The 26,811-nt window shown below is 44.1% G+C and overlaps 1 protein-coding gene across 1 annotated transcript; it reads left to right on the forward strand.

The window, feature by feature from the left end:
• The first annotated feature begins 3,307 nt into the window (after positions 1-3,307).
• TEX51 (testis expressed 51) lies at positions 3,308-26,267 on the forward strand. The gene is made up of 6 exons (XM_075529143.1): positions 3,308-3,506; positions 3,593-3,667; positions 3,920-4,009; positions 4,268-4,285; positions 4,355-4,438; positions 26,149-26,267. The coding sequence occupies exons 1-6, from the start codon at positions 3,308-3,310 to the stop codon at positions 26,265-26,267; spliced, it is 585 nt and encodes a 194-aa protein (XP_075385258.1).
• Positions 26,268-26,811: the final 544 nt, after the last annotated feature.

Below are 26,811 nucleotides of genomic sequence, written 5' to 3' on the forward strand. Positions count from 1 at the left end.
GGACAACAGAAAAGTGGGTGAAGGGAGACAGAGGTCTGTGTAAGACATGGGGGTAAAAAAAAATTATAAATTATCAAGGGTTCAGGAGGATGGGGGAGGGGGGAAATGAGGAACTGATATCAAGGGCTCAAGTAGAAAGAAAATGTTTTGAAAATGATAATGGCAACAAATGTGCTTGACACAATGGATGAATGGATTGTAGTAAGAGCTGTACGAGCCCCCAATTTAAATGATTTTTTTAACATTTTATTAGGGGCTCATACAACTCTTATCACAATCCATGCGTATACATACATCAATTGTATAAAGCACATCCGTACATTCTTTGCCCTAATCACTCTCAAAGCATTTGCTCTCCACTTAAGCCCTCTGTATCAGGTCCTCTTTTTTTTTCCCCTCCCTCCCCGCTCCCCCCTCTAAAATGATTTTTTTTTTAAAGAAAAGAAAACATCCCCCTTGGGAACAAGAACTAGGCAAGAATTCTGTTTATCAACACTCCTATTCACTATTGTCCTGGAAGTCTTAACCAGAGATTTCAGGCAACAAAGGGAAATTACAGATAACTACATTGGCAAAAAGAAGAAGGAAAACTCTATTTAGAGAGGATGTGCTCCTGTGCACAGAAAATCCCAAATACTCAGCAAGAGAAGTGAGAAGACTAATTGAAAGATTCAGCAAGAGGTACAAGATCAGCATACAAAAATCGGTTGGATTCCTTTATGCTGACAAAGAGAGCTCCAAATAGGAAATTTAAAAACCATTATCATCTACAATAGCCACCCAGAGGATGAAATATTTAGGAATACATCTAACCAGAGAAATAAGACCTATACAGGAAAGCTCCAAAACACTACTACAATAAAAACAAAAGTAGTCCTTGTTGTTCAGTCTGTTCCATCTCATAGTGACGCTGTGTACAGCAGTCCTGCACCATTCTCACAACTGTGATGCTCCAGCCCACTGGTAACGCTACGGTGTCACTCTATCTTGCTGAAGGTCCTCCTCTTTTTCATTGCCCCTGTCCTTTGCCACAAGTACTGCCATTCTTGCTTCTAAGGATCATTCTGGATGTGCATCTTTCATGACAGATTTATTTGTTCTTTGGCAGTCCGTGGTGCTTTCAATATTCGTTGCCAGCACCATAATTCAAATGCATCAATTCTTCACCAGTCTTCCCTATTCCGTGTCCAACTTTCACATGCAGAGGAGGCCACAGAAAATCAACTGCTTGGGTCAGGGGCACCTTACTCCTCAAATTAACACCCTTATTTTTCAACACTTTAAAGAGGTTTTGTGCAGAAGATTTACCTGATGCAGTGTATTATCTGATTTCCAAAATAAAAGAACCCTACTTAAATGGAAGAATATAACATACTCATGGATAGGGAAATATAACATTGTGAAAATACCAATACTATCCAAAATTATGTGGTACAATTCTGATCCATATTCCAGCATTTTTTCTTTAAAGAGATGGACAAACTAATTACTAACTTTACATGGAAAAAGGAGAGCAGCCTTGGACAAAAACTATTTATTCCAGCAATCTTTGATGCTTACCCTTAGCACTCCTTCCACATATAATCATTTCTTCTTATATAAAAATTATATCCAACTTCTGTTATAAATCATTTATACCCACCATTTTCTGTTTGTTTTTATCATTGGGAACTTCTGTTCAAAAATGTTGGATTTCCTATTTCTAAATCTGTCCCTTTGTACAGAAGATTTTCAAACTTGTATCTACCTATGGAGTCTTAAATCTTTATTTTTTTCCCCTCATATTTCTCATCTGTAAGGATTCTTTTCTCAGCGCTTTTATTTTATAAGCAATCTCTTCTTTGAATAAAACAATATATTTTTCTGTTTAGTGAAAGCAGAATTTAAGGGGTGTTTTTTTTCTCCATTTCCCACAGTTACTCTTGATCCTTCCCTTTTCCTGTAGGTTTTAGTTTGCGCATTTTTCCTTGAATTATAGCCATTTTTTCTAATGTTTATATTGAAAACATTCCCTAGGTGCCTAATTATTCCAGGCTTCAGTCGCCACACATGCCGTTGAATGCTGGCTAAAGGCACTGCCAGGTGGGCAAAGCTAATGGAGGCGGTGAGGATCCATTGGACTTGCTACTAACTGAAGTCAGACTGTCACTCCCCTTCAATGCATGTTGCACAAAAAATGTTTCCACTCTAAAGACAATCTCTTTCTTCCCACTTCCACAGGCTATTGGTTGTAACTCTATCTATACCTTCTGTCTATATTTTGATGGGAGAAGTTGTCTAAGCCCCTATGATTTGGTCAGGGATAGATGCTTATCAGTTAATATCATTGTTGTTGGCTAAGGTCACGTTGACCCGATTCATAGCAACCTTGTGCATAGCAGAACAACACTTAAGCCATCGCAGAACAAATTTTATTCCATCCTCAAGATGGTTTGAGAATCAGACTGTGATTCATAGGATTTTCACTTGATAATTTTCAGGAGTGTATTCATAGGGTTTATTTCCTAATCTAAGTCTGGAAGCTCCACCGTTCAGCATCATAGAACAGACAAGCCTCCACAGCTTGAGGTGTCTTGACCAACAATCAAACCTGGGTCTCCCACGTGAACGATGTGATAACTCATCCACCTCACCAGTTTATAAACCAAAACCAAACTCACAGCCATCAAGTTGATGCCGATCATAGAGATCCAAAGCAACAGGCTATACCTGTTCCTCTTCGTTTCTAAACCTGCAACTAGAGTAGAAAGCCTCGTCTTTCTCCTGCGCAACGCCTGGTGGTTTCGAACTGCTGACATAGTGGATCACGGCCCAAAGCTTAGCCACTATGCCACCAGGACTTTCACCAGTTTCTGTGCTCCATTAAAAAATCAATTTCCATAATATGTTCCATAGCTGGCCACTTCTACAGTGGACCACAGGAAAAGACTTGGGCTCTTTCTACATACTTGTGTCATGCTCTCCTGACCTCAACATTGTCGGTTCTGTAGAGTCACTCCATTCGAGATGGAGCTAGTACTGATTGATCCTGGAGCACTGACCATGAAGCTGGCACAGTCAAGTTCACTGACCCGCCCAGTAAGCCTGGAGAGCAGCAGGGACTCCGTTTCTCAAAGACAGTGAGACCCACACCTGGGTTTGGCACCACGCCTGAGTTCCTGAAGGACACCAATGTTTGGTACTCACTTTCCCTGTGTAATGTGCTTTTATTCTAGAAACAGAATGCTGTTCCCAAGGGAACGGGCACCAAAGTTCTGTGTGGAACTTCCAGCAGGGGGAAGAGCACAAAGGGAAGCACCCGCGGAAGATGCTGTTCCTCCTGCTCGGCTGTCTGCTGCCCGCCACCAGTGGGGAAAGCTGCTTCCGCTGCTGGCCGGAGCTCCCTGCGCTAGTGGACTATGATCTGCAGGTCCTCTGGGGCACCCCTGGGCCACCGACAGAGCTTTCCCAAAGCCTCCACACACTCTTCATGGAGGAGCACATCACCAGTAACCCCTGGTATCTTGGTGAGTCCCAGCTAGGAGATGAAGATGTGATGTTTGGGGCTATTGTCTGCTGCTGACCCTACTGTGTCACCTTGTCCTACCCTCAGATCGTGACCACTTGGAAGAAGAAGCAGCCAACTTCTTCAACAACATAGACCTAGCCATTAAGAAATTACGAGATGGTAAGGAAGTGGCCCTGGGCCCTGGGATTGAGTTAGCATCGTCTGCCCTCCCAGGCATTTCCTGAGAAACCATAGTATTATGCAGGGGGCATGGGAGGGAGGGCAAAGAGTCATGAAGTTGAGGTGGATACAAGTGTGTCCTTGGGAATCTGCCTGGAAAATGGAGTGTGAAATCCCACTGTGAATAAACCATCGAGTTTATTTCTTCTATGAATTGTGGACAAGGGTTTGTGTTCCTCTTACCTCTCCTAGATAAACTACAACTGCTGGAAGAAATTGACCATTACAAGAAGGAGTTTTCTGAGAGATTGAACATGATATCTGAGGCACTGAAGGAAAAGGGTGAGAGGTGGGGCTGGACCTGCCCATGCCTGACCTTCGCCTTCCCTGAGGAATACAAGAGTCCAGAGTCAAGTTTGTAATCCCTTTCCTCCCTTGACCACTGCTAGTACTATTCTGGGCCCATCCAGAGGGGACCCTGCTAACTCATTCCTTCTGCTCTGCCTTTCCATATATCTCCTTGCTCCTGTCCCCACTCTCCCCCAACTCTGGCAACCTCCTCGGCATCTCATTCTATCTCTATTTCACCCTTCCTAGCAGCCTGCAACAAGTCCTGTGGTGAGTACCAGCCAGGGCAGGGGATGAAGTCTCCTGGACCCCTCTAAGATGCCTGCCCATCTCTCATAGACCTACGCCCCCACATGGAAGTCACAAATTGTGTCAACTGCAGGAAACATTACCTCTCCTGCCAAGACCCCACCCTCTGCCCAGGTAAGTGGCTGCCACCCATCCCTGGCCTTCTCTACCTCCAGGGCTATACCTGGCCTGAGCTCTTCTTGAGCCGCATGCTCACCTGGCAAAGACAGCACCTCCAGGATCTCAGGGTTTTCACTATGCAGCTTCAGAGCTGCAGGGTCATCTGCCCCAAGGACTTCTGCCTAGCGATCTCTTGAGGGCTGAAAGTCTACAAACTTGAAAACTGCCCAAACTCATCTCCACCAACAGTCTGCTCTTCTCCAGGATCCTACTTTGTAAGCATCACCAATCTCCTAGGACTCTCCACTCCCGTGCTTGGCATACGAAATCTCCAGGCACTCTGTCTCCCACAGCACTGGCTCCTTCCTTGTAGGCTGGGTAATTCATTGCAGTGGTCACACAAAAATCTCAGGAGGTGCTCCTGATTGTGGGGTTTATTAGGGAAGTTAACAAGGTACAATTTAAGTGAAACAAGCTCAAGATACAGTTGTTTAGTCAGGGCGGTTTCTTCTTTGTCATGCCTACAGCCAAGTCTCTCTGTAACCCCAGCCTCCTGGCCTAGCCTCTGCCCGGCTCAAGCAATGATACAAAGCTCTTTTAAGGCTGTTAATAAATCCCTAAAGGGTGTGCAGATCCACTTTAACTTTCCACCTGAATGCATTCAGCTCCAGGCCCATAGGTCCACACACCCATCTCACCCAATGAATTGCCTCACTCCACAATCCAGGCTCCTACCTCAAAGCACTCAGCTCTCCTTCCTGTGCGGGCTAGGAATCCACTCTGTCTCATGTTCTGGCTCCTGGTTCTGCTGCTGCTGCTGCTGCTGCTGCTGCTGCTGCTGCTGCTGCTGCTGCTGCTGCTGCTGCTGCTGCTGCTGCTGCTGCTGCTGCTTTACCATCCTCCAATGCCAAAGCGGTCTCCTGGACCCAGGAGATTCAATGTACAGGGATCGCAGGATCCAAAGGATGCTCCTCTTTTCTGTTTGGAGTGAAATCTTCCATCTTGCTTCTGAGATGGCTCATTTTATACCCAGCAGGATAGCACTCACAATTAACCATGTTAACAGTCACGCACAGTTGAGTCTTAAAACCCATTTAGTACTTCCCATATTCATACTGACCCATTAGGATAAAGTCCTTTGGTGGGAGTAACAAAGGCTATGGTTAGAAGAACCACTTTAAATAGTCCACTGCGCAACACCAGAGTTTACTTCAGATTTTAAAATGGGCGCTGTATTTCATTCCAACTTCCATGGCTCTTCCTCAGGTCTCCTGGCCCGGACGACTCCTACCATGTCTCGTCTTCATATTGGTCCATATTTGTTTGCTTGTTTCCCTCTTAGCCATATCTTATGCATCCTCAGTAGATTCTCAATAAGTGTCTGAATGAATGAGTGGATGAATAAATAAAGACGGAAGAATGAGTGTATGACCTTCTCTTTGAGCCTAACCTGGCCGGTGGCTCTCCAACACCTGTCTCACTTCTTTGATACCCCCAGATTGGACCTCTGTGACCAATTGGACATCAACCATAGGGATCTTTCTGTTCCTAGGAACTCTAACTGCAGGTGGGTGAGTGATTTCTCCTTGTCCCGGCACCCCTAAAGGAAGACAAACATACTCCCTGACTGATCCACTTCCACCCTGTCTTCTGACCCAGATTTTACTGGTTCTGGCACAAGACGAGTGAGAAGGCAGAAAAGGTACTGGGAAGGGAGACCCCTGCCAGAATCTAGGACTTTTAAGATGGGAAAGTGAGGTCTGAATTCTGGGATGCTTCAGGGTGACAAAGTCTAAAAGTCTGAGTGTAATGAATACCAAGGCCACACATCAGGCCTTCTGGTGAATCAGACCCTAAATTCCAAATCCTTAAGATCCAGATCCCAGAGTACCAAAGTTCCTGCCCTTATGAACACAGTGCCGTCCCATAGCTGCCACTGCCCACTCCCATTCCACACTCAGCCCTATGCTTTCTGCTCCCATCCTACACTGATGGTCTCAGCGTGGTTCCCTGCACCTCTTACTCTGGGCTGGTCCAGACTATGAAAGATCCTAGCTAGAGGCCAGAGGTATTGAAAGAAGCAGGCAGGACAAGTAGAACCCCCTGATTTGGATCTGCAGGGACGAAAACGACAAAGTGTGACTTTCAAATGAACCAAGTTTGCAGATCTGGTTAGAACCTCTTGCTCATCTTCAGACTCTGGTAACTCTCCCTCCCTGATACCTTCCCATCTCTGGTTGCAATGACTCTGCAACCCTGAAAGACTACATGATGTCTGTGGCTTCCTCGTACCGATGTCTTTGTCCGTGGTCCCTTTATTAAAACATCTGAAGACTCATGAGAGTGTGACCCCTGTCTCCTGCTGGGATCTGCGCAGGCATGTCTGTGCCCATCATAGCGCTGTGCAGTGGGAAACGTTCCACCATCTTTCCCTCCAGAGCCCTGACCCCTCCCCTTCAGCTCAATCTCGCCTCCTCCAGAGCCCTGCCGCTCCCTGCAGACACTTTCCTCTTTCCTTGTGCTGGCCCAGGCAATGGCTAACTCACAAACTCAACTAGGCCCAAGACACTAGACCCAGGAGTGGCACCGGTCCTTCAAGGGCCCAGCGCAAGGCTTCCTGTCTTCCAAAACAGAGGAAGAGAGAGGCCAGCAGAAGGCCCCGGAAAGAGCTGGGGCTAGAAGAAAGCCGTCACTCCAATAGCTGTCACACCTCACCACCACCACCCCCCACGCCCTCCCTCCCCCCCCCCCCCCCGAGACAGAGGAGCACTCCTTAAATGGCAGCTAGAAGGCATGGACCCAAGCAAGAGGACCCAGGAAGGGCCCAACCAGGCCCCCAGCCTGGGTTGTCGGAGGGATTCCTGAAGTTCTCTTTTAAACACAGGCGATAGCCAGAGAGAGGAAATCTCCCTCCTCCACAACTAGAGGGGGGAGTTCAAGAGCACCCCAGGAGAGCGCCAATGAGCAAGTTGGTGCTCAGGCCACCTGATCTTCCGCAAAGGAGCTGAGAGACCTGATTCTGACATGCTCTTCCCACTTTCTCTGCTTCACAAGATGAGAAAGCATGATAGGACATAAGTTTCTTCCAGAATGCCTAAAGCACTTCAAGTACTTGTGGGCTGGCCCCGACAGTCCTGAGTGAGTGGTCCAGAAAACAACCGCTCCTTGTGAGTTTTCGCAATAGAGTGTTTGGTCTCCAATGGCCCAGATTCTGGGGAAAGGGAAGGTGAGGTGAGCCTTGGGTTTTACAATATCTGCTCTGGACATAGGTCAAACCTCCAGAACCGGTTGAGAGGGTGAGGGGCTGGATTGAGATAATCTCAGTGTGCAGATACAGGCCTTTAAGCAATATCATATGACCGAGGGGTCAAAGGTTTGAATTTGGGCTTGCAGGGGCAGAACTTAAGGAATTCAGGCCCCTAAAAGAAGGGAGTTCGCAGACATACGCAGACATCCATGCCCCGCCCTCACTCTCAGGCAGCACGGCTCAAAGGAGAAAGAAACGAAACAGAACATACCCAGCACACTATCAGAATGTGAATACTGAGGAGATAAAAATTAGAGTTCCTTTCCCACATAAAAGGATGGACCTGGGTGAATACACACACACACACAGGAGCACAATGCTCTTCTAACACATATGAGGTTACCATGACTAGCAGTCAACTCAACCGCCACTGATGGTGGGGGGCTGATGAGAAAACTATACTAACTGTGAAGTTCAGTGCTCATGCAGCTGTCCGTGGGTAACTAGCAAGTTCCAGACCCTTGTGGTTTGTAAGGGTCCAAAGATAAGCCTCTCTCTCTCTCTCTCTCTCTCTCTCTCTCTCTCTCTCTCTCTCTCTCTCTCTCTCTCTCTCTCTCTCTCTTTCTCTCTCAAACACACATACACCATACGGGGGTGGGGGTGCACCCAGCAGCAAATAGTTAAGCTACAATTGTATTAAAGCATAAAAAATGAAGTGGGTCCTTCTCCTGAGGTAGGAAGGACACTTTAAGCACAGTTGAGATAGCAGAGCCCCCCTCCCCTCTGGAGTGGAGAAGGGCCCTTATCTAGGGGACACTTCTGGTTTAATAAATTACACTTTCAAAGGGGAAGGAGTTTCCACTCTGCGGGTGTCAAGCAACTTTCTAATTAGTTGCTCTGTTCATCCTTGGGTCTTGTGTATCTTTCTTCCAAATTTATCTCGGCTGCAGCTCAGGATCCACATGTTAGAGAATGTCCCAGGATTATCTTCCAGTACAGTCTGGTGTCATGATGTTCACCAGGGCCTGGCTTCGAGGTTAAGGCATTTACCAAGCCTATTCTTAAAAACTTTATTCATTCCCTTAGCAGGTAGGGCCCTCAAAATATGAAACTCAACCTCAAGGCCTCTCAGTCTTACAAAATTAGAGAGTTCTGTTCTCATTCAACATTGCTGACAAAGTAAATACTATCTTTTCTTTTTCTTCTTCTTTCTTTTGTATTTAACAAACTTATTTTCCCATAGTGTAGGAGGCTGAAAGTCCAAATTCAGAGTGCCAGTCCTGGAAAAGGTCCTCAATCCCTTGGCATTCTTCATGACATGCAGCATCTGTCTTTTCCCACTGGTGTTGCTTAATTTGCTCTCTCTCTGCCTCAAAAGAGGTGGGCCCTTGAAGGTCACTGTGGCAGAGGGTTCTGCATGTCAGCCGGGATCAAATTGTTAAAAGGGGGGCAAGGAGAGATGGACTACTTAGTGACTGTCCATGAAAAGTTACGACAAGGTCCCCGGGAGAGGTAGACATCCCTATCAGAGGAATGAGGGACACTGATGGGTAAGTCAAGTCAGGAGAGAAGAAAGGGAACAGACAAGTCTAGGGCAGCACAGGTGCATGAGTGTTGGTAGGAAAAGTGGGAGGAACAAGCTCCAAGTCAGGGGGCGGGGAATGCCTACAATACTTTTACAAAGCCTAAGGGGTGAGTGTCCCTGGTAAAATGCACCTGATAACTCGTGTTGGCCCGAGTTAATGAGCACATCCCGGGGACCCAGGCCAAGTGCCATAGAACACTGGGGCACTGAATCCTGGATCTTCAAGGGGCACAACCTGCTCCTAAGACCGCCCCTGAGGGATCCGATTTGGAAACTCCACTGGGTCAACTGGACTCGACCTCAAACCTGTTGTGAAGCTGAGGACTCAAGACTACAAATTCATGGTGTTTGAAGAAGCAGGAGGCAGTTATGCCAAGATTTTGGGGCTGTTAGGAGGTGAATAATCATTGACTTACTACATCAATGGGCTCTTTGCTGACAACCAACTCCTACTGTTTGTGTAAGTGGCATCCAGCCACGAAGGGATTGATCTGTACAAGTGAATAATGCAGGTTTTGTGATATGGAGTTGGCCTACATTGGCCTAATATCACTCTCTCAACAGTGCTTTAAAAATTAGAACCAGGGGCTAATCAATGACAATATCAATGGAAGATCTTTATGCCCCAGAGAGGTAAGCAATAAGACTTGCTACCAGAAAATAACAAGGAGACCTCTAAAGGGAGCCAAAGGCAGATTAAAAAAACATAGATCTAGGAATGACTTTTTGGCTTGCACTAAGTCCTAACTCCAATTTAAGAACAATTAGTTCTTACATCATGGCCCTGCTTAATACTTGCCCTCAGGAAGGGACCACGAAAGATATGGATGTTATAGCAAAGGATGATGACAAAATTAGATGGTGCCTGGCTACCAGATAAACATCATCTGGGACCCAGGACTGATGAATCTATGGAGACAGCAAACAGGATAAGGGCTGTCGGGGTGGGGGCGGTACAGCAGTGGGAGGGGGTGTTCAAAGGGAGCTGATGTCAAGGAGTTCCAAAAAGAAGAGAATGTTTTTAAATTGATTGTGGTAGCAATTGTACAATACGGCTTGATATGATTGAATCATGGAACAATATATCTGTATTAGCGCCCAATAAAATGGTTTGGGGAGTGAAGGAACGAATAGCATCTGTTTTCTTTCCAAACAAGCAGCCATCTAAGTGAGATTTCAACTAAATCTATATGGAAGAAGCACACCAATATCAGTGACCAAAGGATTGTAAATCATGTAATCCAAAGCTGAAAGAGGGAATTGTACCCAAGCCTAATGTATAAGATTCTGGTTTGCAGAAGGTTATGGATGACAGTGGGAGCCCAAGATACATTTGTGGGATCGACATAGGAAATAAGCCTCCAGTGATTGCCCTCTATCCGTAACAGAGGGATAGGAAGAAACTGGTTACTAAACAGAATGCATTGGAGAGATCAAAATAATAAACCTGATTTGAACAGTTAAAACCTTATCAGTTGATCTCCCTCTGATGCACATTAGGCCTGATCTGGTTTTCAATATTTACTGTATTATTTGTTTTCTGCTTATTCACATTAGAGTTTATCTCAGATGTATTTTGTCATTGGGGTGACCCTATGAATTTTTGTTCTATGTTATATTCAGTATATGAAACCCAGAATTGATGAACCTGTAGAGACAACCGGTAGAGAAAGGGCTTCTGGGGGATACAGTGAAGACGAGATGTGAATGTGGTAAAAGGGAACAGATGTCAAGGAGTTCAAAAGGAAGAGAATGCTTGGAAATTGATTGTGGTAGCTAGCAACTGTTCAATACTGCTTGATGCGAGTGAACTGTGGAATGATATGATATCTGTATTGGCTTCCAATAAAATGGTTTTGAAAAAAAGAGAGAGATGGATCCAAAACATACCTAACACTAATATTGTCTCATTAGCATAACAAAGAAAGCCCCCTTCGAAATGGTGTTGGGATTTTCTTTTCCCTTCTTGTGATGGTTTACAGAGCAGGTCACCACTTGTACATTCAGCAATCCTGACACATTGGAGTTCAGATCATCCATTCCTATCCTCACAAGGTAGCATCACTTATTTCACTTCCTCTCTGTGGTCCCTACTTCCATTCCTCTGACTTCTTTAACTCTCTGGGCTTTGTCCTTGGGTAAATGACGGTTATTCTAACGAGGTCTAGCTCAGTTCACAGATCTCAAGGGTGACAAAGGGCCATAGTTTTGGAAGGGTCACACCAGTAAACCTGATTTTGAGTTTTGTTGTACATTTCTTTCTCACACTCTGTCCAGGGCCTTCTAAAATCACCCTTTGTAGAGCAATTGATAGTGGGGGTTGGGTGCCATCTAGTTCTGGATTTAGGTTTGTAGAGATTGATGTTTGCATGGCCTAGACTGTTTCCCCGTGTCTTATTTATTTTCATCATTCTTCTTATGTTTGAAAAGGGAAACACCAATACTAGAACCTTAGGTGACTGTTCACAAGCTATTAAAATCCTAGTTACTACTCACCAAATTAGGATGAAGGACATTGTCTTTGTAAACTGTGTTATGCCAGTTGAGCTTGGTGCCCTGCAAGACAATGGTCCTGCTCTTCCAGGCCTATTGACACATTCTTTCAAGGTACTTGGCTAGGTCAAAGTGAGTAGGGAAAATCAGTAAAGTAAATATTAACTCCAGTTCTGCCAAGAGTCCCTCTTATACAAAAGACCACTGATGGATAGATTGGCCCCACTGCTACCTTCACCCAGAGATGTTCAGTTGACATAAAATCTAACTATCACACCTGTTGACCCATGCTCGTGAGAAGTCCAAAGTGATTGGGGGCATTCTTAATGTCCAGTTAAAATGAATCAGGGTTGTGATTCTAGGCGGGAGTACTACTTTTGTAACTAAGACCTCCAAACCCAAAGATCAGAGGGTTCCAAGGACAGGAAGAAAATCGTTGAAATTGGGAAACTCACATTTCTACCCCTTGATTCCTGGACCCTTGAACCCTTGAGTCATTATATATATATATACACACACACATATATACACGTATATAAACACACATATATACATATATAGACACACACATACATATATGACAATGTCATTGTTATATCAAGCCAATGAAAATGATAACACCAATGAATTCTATAAGCATGGGCCTAATTTCTGTGAAGTGAGTCTTGATAGTGTAGAATACCATTCCTGTGCATACAACATTCTGTAAGTCAATCAATGGTAGTTTGGACATAAACATTGCATGCAGGGAAGAAAAAAGCTTCCAACAATAAATGCCTATTCCATTCAGAACTAAATACTGTAGATTGTACAACTCTTCGTAATATTTTGAACCACTAAATTGTGTGATATGCAAATCATATGCCAATAAAACTGTTAGAAACAAAGAAAGAAACCAACTAAGCACTGCCCTGTCCACGGTTGAAGTGGTCTGATTTAATCAACTTGCAGCCAAGTCGCTGCTTATCTCCTCGAGGGATGATCGTCCATCTTGGACACAGGATTAGTCTCTTGGTTTCTGCTGCTGGTCTTTCGGGCCACCAGCTCAGCTGTGGCTGTAGCCATCAGCCTTGTTAGGAAACATCCACGTTGCTGAGCCCACACATGAGCTCCATCCCTGCAAGTACTTTGATCATTAACACACGGGTAAATGGAGAGAGTGGCTGGGGGGATAAAAATGGCTGATAACAACAGAATTTGGGATCTTATCCACTTGATTGATTTAAAGCCTCCTTTATGGAGGTTAAAAACTTTAGGGGAGAGTTCACATAAAACACAAATACCTTTACTGTTTTGGCCAATTCAGAGGGGTCCATCTTTATATCTAATTCCCACACTTCCAAACATGCTTCTTTCAAATCTTTGACTATCCAATCATTGGCCACAACCCATGAGTAAAAACAGTAGCACATCTGATCATTTTTCCTTTCAAGCAAAATGAACAATCAGGTGCATTATTCAAAATTCTGCCCCGTGAGAGAATTTTCCTTCACCACTGTCCTTCAGGGGAATCCAAGAAAGGGGCTGAAGTGCCACTTTCAAGTGGCGCCTGCATATCGTGCAGAACCACTGGTAGTTGCATAATCTGTTATCAACTTGAGACTTAAGAGTGAAGGGATTGAGTTTAGCCTCTCAATCAGGTCTGAGCTTGATGACCTCATTTAGAGCCGCTAAGTTGATAAATAGCTCACTGGAGGTGGGACACTCACTCCCTGTGAAACATTCCTGTTGACAAGACATATGGAGCTACGCTATAGTCCTGGAGCTGGAAGAGCCACATGGAGACCCCTATCAGCACTGAGATGCTTCCACTGCCACTGGATCCACAAAACTTTCTACCCACTGGCCTGTGATCTTCCTGCCTTCTGCATCATTACCTGAATTTTGTGAGTCTGAAGAGGAACTTAGAGGAATTTATAGATTGGTATTGGACATATGGGCTAATATCAAACTTATGGACTTGATCTGGACTGGACTGTGCTATTTTTCTCAATATTCAATTGCTCTTGTATATAAAGCTCTTTCTTATATGAGTGTCTATGAATTTGTTTCTCTAGTCTACCCAGACTAACACAAACACTTATAAACCACACACGTGTTTTCTCTTCTCATTCAACAGATCCTAAGGAAGTTCCCATAAGGCCATAGTGCAGATTGAGAGAAGGGATGTGATGTGATAAGAGTGGAGATCGTGGGTATTTGGGCCACTTCTTCCTACAACTTACTTTGTGCCATTTCCGTTTATTGGTGTTGTGCTACTGTGCAAGTCCAATTGTATGACTCTGTGGGTTGGACAGCACCTAGTTAATGATGGGCAACTGAGGCTGCACGGTGACTTGGTGGCCTATGTTTAGGCATTGTGTGTCTACTAAGATCCAGTAATAAGCTATTTCTCAAAAGGAGAGTCGTTGTCTGCAGAGGGAGGCTGGGCTTTTCTCTAAAACTCTAAGGCTCTGCATGTGACTAGCCAACAGCAGTCTGCCAAATACTCTAACCTGCCATTGATATTTCAAGCGCCATTGGATCTGTTGGATCAGAATATGGTATCCTATTCGCTTGATGATTAAAATTCCATGGAGGCCTAAGTGGAAAATATTCTAGAGCCTTTTGTTCTGGGCTCCACTCAAAACAAGCAGCTTTTCAAGTCTCAAGACATAGACCAGAGCAGTACACTCAAATGAAGGACACACTGCCTCCAAAATCCAAAGAGGCCCACCAATTGTTATGTCCACTCTATAGTTGTACAAGGTACCTGATGAAATAACAAATCCTTCATATTAGTATAAATATCTCAACATGTCCCACACCACTGACCACTGGGAAATTTCACTGAATTTTGAATTGTGTGTGTCTGAATGTTGTCACATAAATTGCCTGCCCTCAAGCATGCAAATGTTTTACCAGTAAGTCTAGAATCACTGATGCATCTTCTTTACTGGGTCCAATCAGTAAAATGACATCAAATTAATGGATCAGTGTGACCCATGTGATATCTCCTGGAAGTCTCCAATTTTTATAGAGTAAATTGTAACAGGGTCGGAGAATTGCTATACTCCATGGTACAAGAGTATCAGCTGAACGCAGACTGCTTGTGGTGATTGCCCAAAAGGGAAATTGTGAAATTGGCCAGACCAACAGCCATACACCAGGTAACAAGGGAAGGATTAATTTGCTCGAGCAATGAAACCACATCTGGAACAACAGCTACAACTGCAGTCACTGGTTAAGTTGACAATAATCCACTGTCATTCTCCAAGAGCCATCTGTTTGGGGCACAGGCTAACTAGATGAATTAAACAAGGCAGTGGTGGGAATCACCACCCTACATCCTTTAAGTTCTTGATAGTGTAAAAAATGTCTGCTATCTCTGACCATCCAGCCAAACCATTGGCCACAGTCCATGAATCAGTATTATACAGTCAGATATCTGGCTATTTCTTTCTCCAAGGAAAATGAACAATCAGGTGCACTACCAGAAGTTTCACCCACTGGTGAATTTCCCTTCACCACTATCCTTGATGGAGGTCCCAGAAAGAGGCTGATGTACTGCTACGTTCCACTTTTACGTGGTTTCTGCAAATCGTGCTGAAACATCTGTAAACCAGGTTTGAGTTTTCTCCTCTCCAGCCAACTAATTACAAGAATCTCTTCAGGAGACCTTAGGGGTGATGGGAGATGGAAGGTAATGTGACACAAGTGGGCACCACGGACATTTGGGCCACTTCCTCAAGCAATTTACTTTTACCTTCAGGTTCTGCTTGTATATACCACTTCCATTTAATGATGAAGTGCTACTGCACATGCCCAACTGTGGGTCACCCAACACCATCTGCTTAGTCCACTGTCATTCTACTAGATCCAATTATTTTTTGCACAGAACAAATAGGCATTGCCACCTAATTAAATGAGACTATGGTGCTAATCACTTCCTCTGTATCCTGCAAGTCCTTGATTGTTATAGCAACAGTATCCTCAATCCCTCCAGGAATGCAGATGGTTTGGGTTTGGATTTATATAAAGACTGTTTTAATACCTTCCGCTCTTTTTTTCCAACTCTAATCGCCCTTATTCCACATGTCAGAAATTCACGTGGGGGTTCTGTCAGTTACTGAGTATGTCTATTCCAATTATGCATTCTGGAACTGGGGGGATCACCACAGACAGATGTGGAGACCCCTGTGAGATCACCTGGAGCCAGGATTCCATTAGTTACTTGACCTTCATACACTCCTACTCTGACTGGTGGAGCTTCAAAACATTTTGTGTCACCTGGAATTAGTGTCAATTCAGAGCACGTATCCAGTAATCCCTGAATATTCGGAGTATTTCCTCTTCCTCAATGAACAGTAACTCTTGTAAGTGGCCATAGATCCCTTTGAGGCAGGTTGAGAGAAAGCCTAACGGCATAAATTTGAGAATGGGGGTGTAGTTGGTTTCTTCCTCATGCACCCTTGGTCTCCCTTCATTCAAGAGACTGTGCATCTATCTGTAAACTGGCTCAAGTCTGGGAACTGATTAAAGGCCGTGAATTTCGGTCTTGGCGAATGACGTTATGCTGCTGTTCAGTAGAACTAGCTTCGGCTTGTATAGATCAAGTGACTATTTGGTAGGTTTTCTATCAAATCTACTCCTGTGACACCCAACTAAGAAGTAAGGGCCTTAAGCAGTCAGGCTATTATGATTACTATTATGATTACTAATCAAACCCTACAGTCTTTGGGTCACCACAACCACCTGGTCTTTGTCAATTAAAAGCTGCTACTTGTAGTTAGATGTCTTGATTCAATTAGGGCAGTTCTGAATGTTAAAGACAAGTTACGTGAAATATCAGTCGCAGCAGTCTTCAGGCTTGCTGGAGCTCCCATCACAGATTTGTTCCTCACTCATGTGGCAAACAGTTGGCCCTTCATTGGGCCTCCACTCAAGTGCTCCCTCGATGCAACAATACTTTGTTCTATTAAACTGGCATTCCATGATGCTCACCTTCCTGACACTATCGCTGAAGACAAAGCGGGTGCATAAGCAAATGTGGAGAAGAAAGCTGATGGTGCCCAGCTATCAAAAGATATAGCATCTGGAATCTTAAAGGCTTGAAGGTAAACAAGCAACCATCTAGCTCTGAAGCAACAAAGCCCACATGGAAGAAGCACACCAGCCTGCCTGATCATGAGGTGCCAAATGGATCAGTTATCAGGCATCAAAGAACAAAATATCATATCATTCTGTGCTAGCCTCCTGATATGATCGCTAAAGACAAATGGGGGCATAAGCAAATGTGATGAAGAAAGCTGATGGTGCCTGGCTATCAGGGTTTAAAGGTAAACAAGCAGCCATCTAGCTCAGAAGCAACAAAGCCCACAAGGAAGAAGCACACCAGCTTGTGCGATCACGAGGTGTCAAAGGGATCATGTATGTATCAGGCATTATCAGAACAAAAAATCCTATCATTATGAAAAAGGGGGAGTGTGAAGTGGAGACCCAAAGCCAAGCTATAGGCAATTAGACATCCCCTTACAGAAGGGTCACAGGGAGGAGGTGAGCCAGTCAGGGTGCGATATAGAACAATGAAACATACAACTTTCCTCTAGTTCCTAAATGCTTCCTCCCCCACCACTCTCATGATCCCAATTCTACCTTACAAATCTGGCTAGACCAGAGGATGTACACTGGTACAGATAGGAATTGGAAACACAGAGAATCCAAGATGGATGATCCCTTCAGGACCAGTAGTGAGAGTGGCGGTACCAGGAGAGTGGAGGGAGAGTGGGATGGAAAAGAGGAACCGATTACAAGGAACTACATATAACCTCCTCGCTGGGAGATGAACAACAGAAAAGTGGGTGAAGGGAGACGTCTGACTGTGTAAGATAGGACAAAATAATAATTTATAAATCATCAAAGGTTCATGAGGGAAGGGGGGAAAATGAGGGGCTTAGGTGGAGAGCAAATGTTTTGAGAATGATGAGGGCAATGAATGTACAAATGTGCTTTACACAATTGATGTATGTATGGATTGTGATAGGAGTTGTATGTGCCCCTAATAAAATGATTTTTTAAGTTGGTGCTTTGGGCAATCCAAGTGCGGTCTAAAGATCTAGCCTAATAAACTTGCTCTGACCTACAATTTCCCTAGGCCTTTGGATATTTTCTTCTATAGTATATCAAGGTAGATATGAAATCTCAAGTTGACTCATTGTAGACCATTGGGCAATCCATGCTTATGTGAACCAGCCAAATAAATTATCAGGTCATTTACTAACCTCTGAAGCTAGAACATTGCATGAAGAATCTGAGCTTACTGGACCCATATCAACAAGCTCAGACAAATCCAACTTCATTTTTTGTGCCATTATCCCACCTCCTTAATGGCCAACTTGACACAAAGTCTCTAGGAATATGCTTGCACACATTCAAAAAATCAAGCAGTTATTTTGTAGTGTAGCATTCCTCCTCCTGGGTCACAATTTGCAATTCACCTTCTCAGCTTCACTGAAATGTGTGGGAAACAGAACCTTGACAAGAGTATGTTCGAACAAACTCTTAACACTCATCCATAGATGAGTCTGGGAAGACAAGGATCCCAGGGAGGAAACCTTCATGTTGGTGGGTTGGAGATATGTCCCCCTCACATTCTCCTAAGTAAAAAAATATTCCCCTCAATGTCCCTCCATAAAATGCCAAATCTAAGGTGCTGTTTGTAAACACCTGGTCACTGACTAGACACTTGGAGGTCAGCTGCTTGAAGGTTATCTGCCAGGAGGTTTTCTACCATCAAAGGCAGTCTGACCCTATTGTCTGTCCCACCCAAAGTAGGACCCATTCCCTTCTGAAAAGGATATTGGATTGTTCCTTTGAAGGAGAGCCCAAAGACGCTTAAGGTCAAGCCAACTCGGATGGCCAAGGTCAGGTGGCCATCTTTATTCTAGGGCCCACCCATCTTTTTACATTTGTTCCTTCCTGTCACATGTATGCCACTAGTACCTTCCCTTCCTATTGCATGTACACCCCTCGCTCATTCCCCTCCTGTTGCGTGGATGCTTATGGTACAGCCTCTTACAGTTATGTGTGTGCTTACCGTGGCCTGCGTGGCCGAGATTATATAAACTCCTGAGATTACATTATGCTCCTCTCTGCTTAGACCTGGCTCCTGAAGTCATGATGAGAGATGAGCTCTTGCAGGCTTTATCTTGTCTGATGTCTCTTTAATTTACCCTTTAATTATACAACCGCCCCCTGGACCCATTCAAATGTGGGGAGGCTGGTCCCCAACAAAAACTTCAGTCTACTTTTAATTCCATAAGCAATAATGTGTGGGATGGATGTTTCCTAGGTATACTTAGTAATGTCACATAAAGCATTTGACTCCAGTGATGCCCCAGACAATTCCCCAGAAGCTACCCTAGGTGGTACCTCAGCCAATGGCTTGCCAAGCATGTGATGGGTAATATCATCACATGAGGTTAAGAGTGTTGGTTCTGTTGGCACGAGTGATTCAGAAGAATTTAGGGGCCCAATATCCTCATCTTCTTGATTATCTGCCCGTATGACCCCATGCCAAGTTTACAGATTCCATTTCTTCCCAATTAATGCCCTCAATTTAACATCAGACACCATTTTCTATTAGGAATTCAGTTGGGGTTTGTGGTAACAGAGCAATATCAGCTCTGTCACTATAACAAACGTGCTTCCCCAATTCCTGATGCCTCGTTTACCCCAGCCACAAGTCTGAAATGGAATGGACTCTGCACACTGACACTAGTTCTTCAAACCAAGCCAATATTTAGTTTCCGGTCATTGAGGCCCTTGTCCTGACTTGTACTCCTTCACAAGGTATTAACCTGGATCTACTAAATTCCAATTGACTTGTTGATTACATTACTGGCTACTTCCTGCATCCTTGCTTCATCCCTACCATGGTACACTTCCTTTATCTTACTCCAAAATATACCAAAAATATCTGCATAATCCACTCTACAATTCAGGACTGTAATTCACTGGCTAATGTCTGTTAACTTGACTTCTTCATTGGAAAATCAGGATGACCGTAATAAACTAGGATGGACATCAGCTTACAGAGCATCAGTCCCTTTGCTTATCGTGTGGACTTCACACCTGACCCTTCCTTCTGCAAGTTCAGACAGTTGGCATCCTCAGCAAACTTATCAATAGGCACGTGAAAGGGGACTGATTGGAGTTAACTTTAGTGACTTGTTCATGTATCTGTCAAATTTAATAATTGGGTGATTTTCTGTTTCTTTTTTGTACATTTATGGTTACAATGGGTAAAAAGAAACATACTGCACTTATTTGTAGGCAAAATTACAACAGCCACCATTTTGGGTTTTATGTGTGGAGCAAGCACCTTTGAAGCTCACACATGTTGTGTAATAATTGACTTGTCTTGCTGGCTTTAGGTAGCCACCTGTCCTGCAGCTGCTCCATGTCTCTCTAGACCTTTTTTCATAGTAGATGTGGATTCAGCGCTATGACAAGGGATACTACCATTGCCTGCAGGTTCCTCCCACCATCGAGATTGGAAGAAGGGAAAGGCTCTTCCATTCACCCTTGTGGGCTCCAGGTTGGCTTTATTATCCCCTATTTTACATCCTCCTTACCTTCCTAGCTCCCTGCTACATGGAAATCAAACTATAGTAACAAAAACAACAGACTCACTGTCCCACGGTTGCATAAGGTCAAGTGCTGTATGCAACAGAAGCAGTTGATTCATGTCTCCGAATCTTGTCTGACTGATACACTTGCTAAACATTTAAGGCAAGCACAGATGAACACAATGCCAATCTATTCATGTACATGAAGAACCACAACTGCCAGGCAAAGCCATCCTATGTCAGTCAAAGCTAGGAACTAAATTACTGGTCACAAAAATCTAGGTCAAGGGAAAGGGGACTGATTTGGTGCCCAGGTCACTAGTGATGGTGGCCTGCACCTTTGACTGCCTAACTCTATCATCTCTGAAAATGACAGTCAGTTTCAGGAACTTAAATGCAATCCTTGTCCCTAAACCAATCAGCACCCTTTCCTCTGCACACACCCTCACCAGCAATTCTTTTCACACACGTTTTCTATGGACAGGGTCAGGCCACAATGGATCTTCAACAGAACCTCTAGGTGGTACTGCCACAGGGTGCTGAGTTTCACTGTACTAAGGGCAGGCACAGACACCTAACCTTTGCCACAGCAGCCTATGAGATGGCTACACTTTTGTATTCCGATTTTACAAGTGAGAAAACTGAAACTTAGATCACTGACTTGATCACTGGCATGCAATAAGGGAGTGATAAAGACTAGATTCCAGGCCAGGAATGTCCTTCCCCCTTGACAATTTACCACATCACACATTGACTTTTTTTGGCTCCGTGCTCTTAGCCACAATTAGCTGTGCCAACTCTTAGACCCTTTTCTATGGAGCTGAGTCAACGCACTATATGGGTGCTCAACTGAATTTCCTTCTTGCGCTGAATAGAATCTGGTGGAGCATCCTCCCACGGGAGCATATGTTACCACGGGGTCTAGAATACGCAGACCTAGCTTGACCTTGAACACAGAAGGTAAGTCACCCTCAGAGGAAGCAAGAGTTAGGCCAGAGAGGGTGATCCAGAAATGTGTCCTCTTGAGGTTGGCGTTTAGCCTCCGACTCTAAGGGTGAGGCGATACAGAGAAGAGGAGAGGCTCAAGAAGAGCCTTTCAGGTCCAGATTCTGGCGTGAGCAGAAACCCAGAGCCAGGGAAGGCATTCGTTTGTTACAGAAGAGTAAACATGGTTGATCCACAGCAGGTATGAGAAGAGGAGGGAAAGAGGGCTAGAATCCAGATCATGCAGCTCCGGGGTTCTTTCTGAACCGTTGGAAGGAAGCAGGTGCAAACTGAACTCTCCGAGCAGTTGACGTTTTGGAGAGCTAATGTGAGTCCTGAAACGGGGAGGAAGAGCAGGGCCCGCCCAGATGCTGGGAGTTCCTGGCTGTTTGCATGTGGAGGATTAGGCTCACTGAGGCCATTTGCGACCATAACAGTTAACACTTAAAAAAAAAAAGATTGCAGGATAAGAGCAAAACTGAGAGAAATGTAGTTCAATTAAGGAGGCACAAAATTGGTTATGCAATTCTTAAGCAACACAATTGGGAAGAGGTGGTGAAGGACCAAGAAACTGCACACCTGTGCCGCGGAATCTCACTGAGACTTGCAGTCAATGGCACTGGGACCTTGGGCCACAAACCAGGACAAGAAAAACATATCAAGCAGGCAATAGAACCGGATACAACTGGTTGGGATAGCCACCTCAGGATACCTGTGAGAGGACATAAACCCTCCCCACGTTCCACCCTGAAAAGCGGAGCGCCACGACTTCCACCTGTGCATGTTGAAGAGTCTCGTTCGTGAGCAGTTAGTTACAAAGGGGAAGTCTAGCCTGCGCATACAGAAGGAAGTGAAGGAACTCAGCCTTAGGAGGGAAACCTCTTCGGGAAAGATTTAGTCAAATAGACAAAAGACTAGTAAAGCCGGCCAATTTAGGAAACACCAGCCAGACTAAGCACCCAAAATTTCCCAAGTATCTAAAACCTATGGAGCTCATCAGAACTTGGTGGTAACAGAAGTCAATCCTCAGACGGCTGGCTTCTCTGAAATATCCGAAGAGAAAGAATGCCCTCTAGTGGACCTTAGGAAAAGACCTAAAAACTCACACTTCAACAAAAAAAAAAAAACTCACACTTCTGCGATTAAGTTGATTCAGACTTACAGCACAGGGTTGAAAGCCCCTGTGGGCTTCCAAGACTTAAGCTCTTTAAGGGTGTAGAAAGCTTCTTCTTTCTCTTAGGAGCAGCTGATGGTTTTGAACTGCTGACCTCGTGATTAGAAACTCAATGTGTACCCCTCTATGTCACTAGGGCTCCTAGGAAAAGATAGTGGAGGTAAATCTGAGAAAAATAACTTCTTGAAGCTCAGAAGACTTTGAATTCCAGAATACCACAATAAAATATTAAAATACCCCACAATGGACGAGACGAAAGTAAAAGGAAATAGAGGAAAGAGCTAGGAGGTAAAGAGAATTTACAGAGTTCTAAATAAAAGCATGTACATAAATAAATATATTTATATGTGAGGATGTGGAAATAGATCTATGTGTATATATGTCTAGATTTAGTATTAAGGTAGTAGGTGAATATTGGGCCTCCACTCAAGAACTCCGTCAATGAAAGAGCACTTTGTTCTATTGAACTGGCATTCCATGATGCTCACCTTCCCAACACAATCGCTGAAGACAAAACAGGTGAATAAGCAAATGTGGTGAGGAAAGCTGATGGTGCCCAACTATCAAAAGATATAGCATTTGGGGTCTTAAAGGCTCGAAGGTAAACAAGCGGCCAACTAGCTCAGAAGCATCAAAGAGCACACGGAAGAAGCATACCAGCCTGTGTGATCAGGAAGTGTCAAAAGGATCAGGCATCATCAGAACAAAAATCCTATCATTGTGAATAAGGGGGAGTGTGGAATGGAGACCCAAATTCCAGCTGTAGGCAATTGGACATCCCCTTACGGAAGGGTCACAGGGAGGAGGGGAGCCAGTCAGGGTGCAGTGTAACAACGATGAAACATACAAATTTCCTCTAATTCCTATATGCTTCCTCTCCCCACTATCATGATCCCAATTCTACCTTACAAATCTGGCTAGACCAGAGGATGTACACTGGTACAGATAGGAATTGGAAACACAGGGAATCCAGGATGGATGATCCCTTCAGGACCAGTGTTGAGGGTGGAGGGAGGGTGGGGTGGAAAGGGTGAACCGATTACAAGGATCATCTACATATAACCTCCTCCCTGGGAGCTGGACAACAGAAAAGTAGGTGAAGGAATACGTCAGACAGGGAAATATATGACAAAATAATAATTTATAAATTATAAAGGGTTCATGAGGGAGGGGGGAGCGGGGAGGGAGGGGAGAAAATGAGGAGCTGATGCCAAGGGCTTGGGTGGAGAGCAAATGCTTTGAGAATGATGAGGGCAATGAATGTACAAATGTGTTTTACACAATTGATGTATGTATGGATTGTGATTAGAGTTGTATGAGCCCTAATAAAATGATAAAAATAAAATACCCCACATTCAATAACACTATCACAAGAGAAAATGATTCAGTCAAATGAAAAACAGAGAGGCTGAATTTTCTCCTGTGAGACCAGGATAATGAAAGAGAAAAGAAGGAGGTAAAGGAACACTTCCACACAATAGCATTTAAAGAAACCTAACGAATTAGTGTATATCGGGATGCAAAAGAGAAACTAAGAAAACTGAAAATATGGAACACAGAGGAAAATGGCACTAGAGACTAACCATGAAGCTATGGAACTAAAGAATAAGATGATTGCATTAGAAAAGAAAAGACTAGAGTGGGAGAAGGAGAAGCTGATAACTGGATGAATGCAGTAAAACCCCACACTCACAGGGAGCAAACAACAGAATTGTATGTGCATAGACAGACTGGATGGTGTGAGACGTGGCAATGAATAAACAAATAAATAAGGGTACCTGTGAGGGGAGGGGGGGGAAGAGGGGAACTTATATCAAGTAGTTTAAGAAAACGTTTTGAAACTGGTTTAGTGATATACTGCTTAATGTGTTTGAACTATGGAATATTATGGTATCTACAAGATCTCCAAATAAAATGATTAAAAAATAAAAGACTGAAATAACTTATCTGCAACCATCTACTGATCTTAGAAGTATATTTGAACATATTCTTTTTGAAATAAATCCAGGCATGTATGAACCAGAACCTTGATAGCAAAATTTTTTTATTTGTCCTCAAGCACTGAGGTATACTCTAAGTCTATGTTGATAAAATTCTTGCCAACCAAAGTTGAATTTGAATTCTGAATTCCAAAAGCAAGAGAAAAAGCACAATATTACTTATCACAGGTCCACCATGAGAACTTGGTGCAAAATGGTAACTAAGTGACCAAAAAAATTGTGTAGAAGTTGTCAAATGGGAATCTAATTTGCTGTGCATACTTTCACCAAAAAAATATTATTTTTAAAAAGAATTCATGTGGGTCTGTTAGATTCCTTGGGTGGGAAATACCTCCGTCCTTGGCTTCGCACAAGAAAGAATCACGCCGAAGCCTAGTTAGTGATCCAAGTGGATAGAAGCAGTTTGGGGCATTAAAGTAAACTGAACAGAGTCAACCCTCCTGGCACTGCACACCCACGTGGCGGCCTGAGGCCAGAGAGAGAGAGACTGCGGCCCAGCCATGCAGGACCATGGAAGGAGCAGCCGAAGAGGGCAGTGGTCTCAAAGGTCCAGCCTTCCACTGGGAGGCGTGGTCGATGGTACTGGTTGACCCCATTGGCTGAATTAAGCCCCACCTGGCTTTGATGGAGCCCACCCAGGTGTACCGCCCACTTAGGTGTGCCAACTAGCTTGTCACCTAAATTGGCGCGTGCCCTTTAGCCTTTATCGGTTTCCAACTTCCTGTAGGGGGACCCTAGGCATGGAGACAAACAACTCCCCTATCCGGCTACCTAACAGATCTTTATCTCAGAACTCTAGAAGTCAGATGGCAATGGAATGGCATACATAAAATATGAAGCAAAACAATTGTCACCCAAGAATTCTTTGCTCAATAATTCAGCCTCTCCCTGTCCAGAGGAAAGAAGAGTGAAGAAAATCAAAGATAACTGTAAACAATCAATCCAATGGACAAATGGGCTGAGAGGACATTAGATTGTAACTTTGTGGTGCCTGGCTACCACTTCCAACTACTCTGAAAGGGATCATATTAATAGGTCCTAAATAAAGAGTGGGGCAGGGAAGGTGGATGGAAATGTGGCACAAACCTGAAAATAATAAATAACGACCAGGCTTACTATTAGTTAGAGAGACAGTAGTGGAACCCCTGAAATGATGACCTCTGATGTTCGAAACTGAACTCACACATATGGCTCAATTTTCAGCCAAACAATAGATACCTCTATAAGAGGAATAATAACACGAGGACACTTAGGACAGCGGTTCTCAACCTGGGGGTCGAACAGCCCTTTCACAGGGGTCACCCGATTCATCACAGTAGCAAAATTACAGTGATGAAGTAGCAACAAAATAATTTTATGGTTGGGGAGGTCACCACAGCATGAGGAACCATATTTAAGGGTCTCGGCATTAGGAAGGTTGAGAGCCACTGCCTTAGAAGAATCAATCATTTGTGTTCAAAAGGGTAGCATTTACCCAAGGAATTATCCTTACTGGGACTGAGGTGTCAAAACGGCCCAGGGACAGAGAATGTGTGTGGCCATAAACCAGAGTCAAGTAGTCTCACTCAAGTGAATAAAGTCTGCCTGTAAGGGGCGTGGCCTAGTGAGGCTTAAATGCCTGCTTCCCCCACAGATTGGACAGCCATGGAGGAGTTGCCCATCATCCAGAAATTAGGAATGAAGCATTTAGTTTATGCAGAGGAATGCACATCAAGCTGCCTGCTGCCAATTTCTTCTTCAATACTAAAGTAAATCCCTTCTGAATGACTTGTCTGGCCACAGAGATAATGCACACACACTGTAGCAAAAGAGCAAAGCAACGTTTTATTTAAGCATAGAATAGAAACAGGTCAAAGAGTTAAGTGGATTCCCGTCATGACGTGAGGATGCTGTCTAGGGGGGGAGGGGCATTTTCTGTTTTTAAAGGCAATCAGAGTTCTACAGATAGATGGTCAAGCAGCTTTCTAATTGGTTCGCTCAGTCCATCCTTTGGTGTCCTGCATAGTTTCGTCCAAATTTATCTCAAGCTATAGTTCCATGTCAGGATGTGTCAGGTTGTTCACTCAACCAAGTCTCCAGGTCAAGATGTTCATCAGGCCTGATCTCAGGCTCCATTATTCCCTTGGCACGCAGAAGCGCCTCTTCAATCCCTATCACTTAGAATTACAGAGGGCCAAACAATAAATAACAGCCAGAATGAATGTGAATAACAGCCAGAATGAAAGATGCTATCCTCCAGTCAGTCCCTACTCATGGTTCAGGGTCTTGGTGTCTAGAGTCACCCAAGTGCTCACCA

Source organism: Tenrec ecaudatus, chromosome 13 (assembly GCF_050624435.1).
Source record: "Tenrec ecaudatus isolate mTenEca1 chromosome 13, mTenEca1.hap1, whole genome shotgun sequence".
NCBI classification, from domain to species: Eukaryota; Metazoa; Chordata; class Mammalia; order Afrosoricida; family Tenrecidae; genus Tenrec; species Tenrec ecaudatus.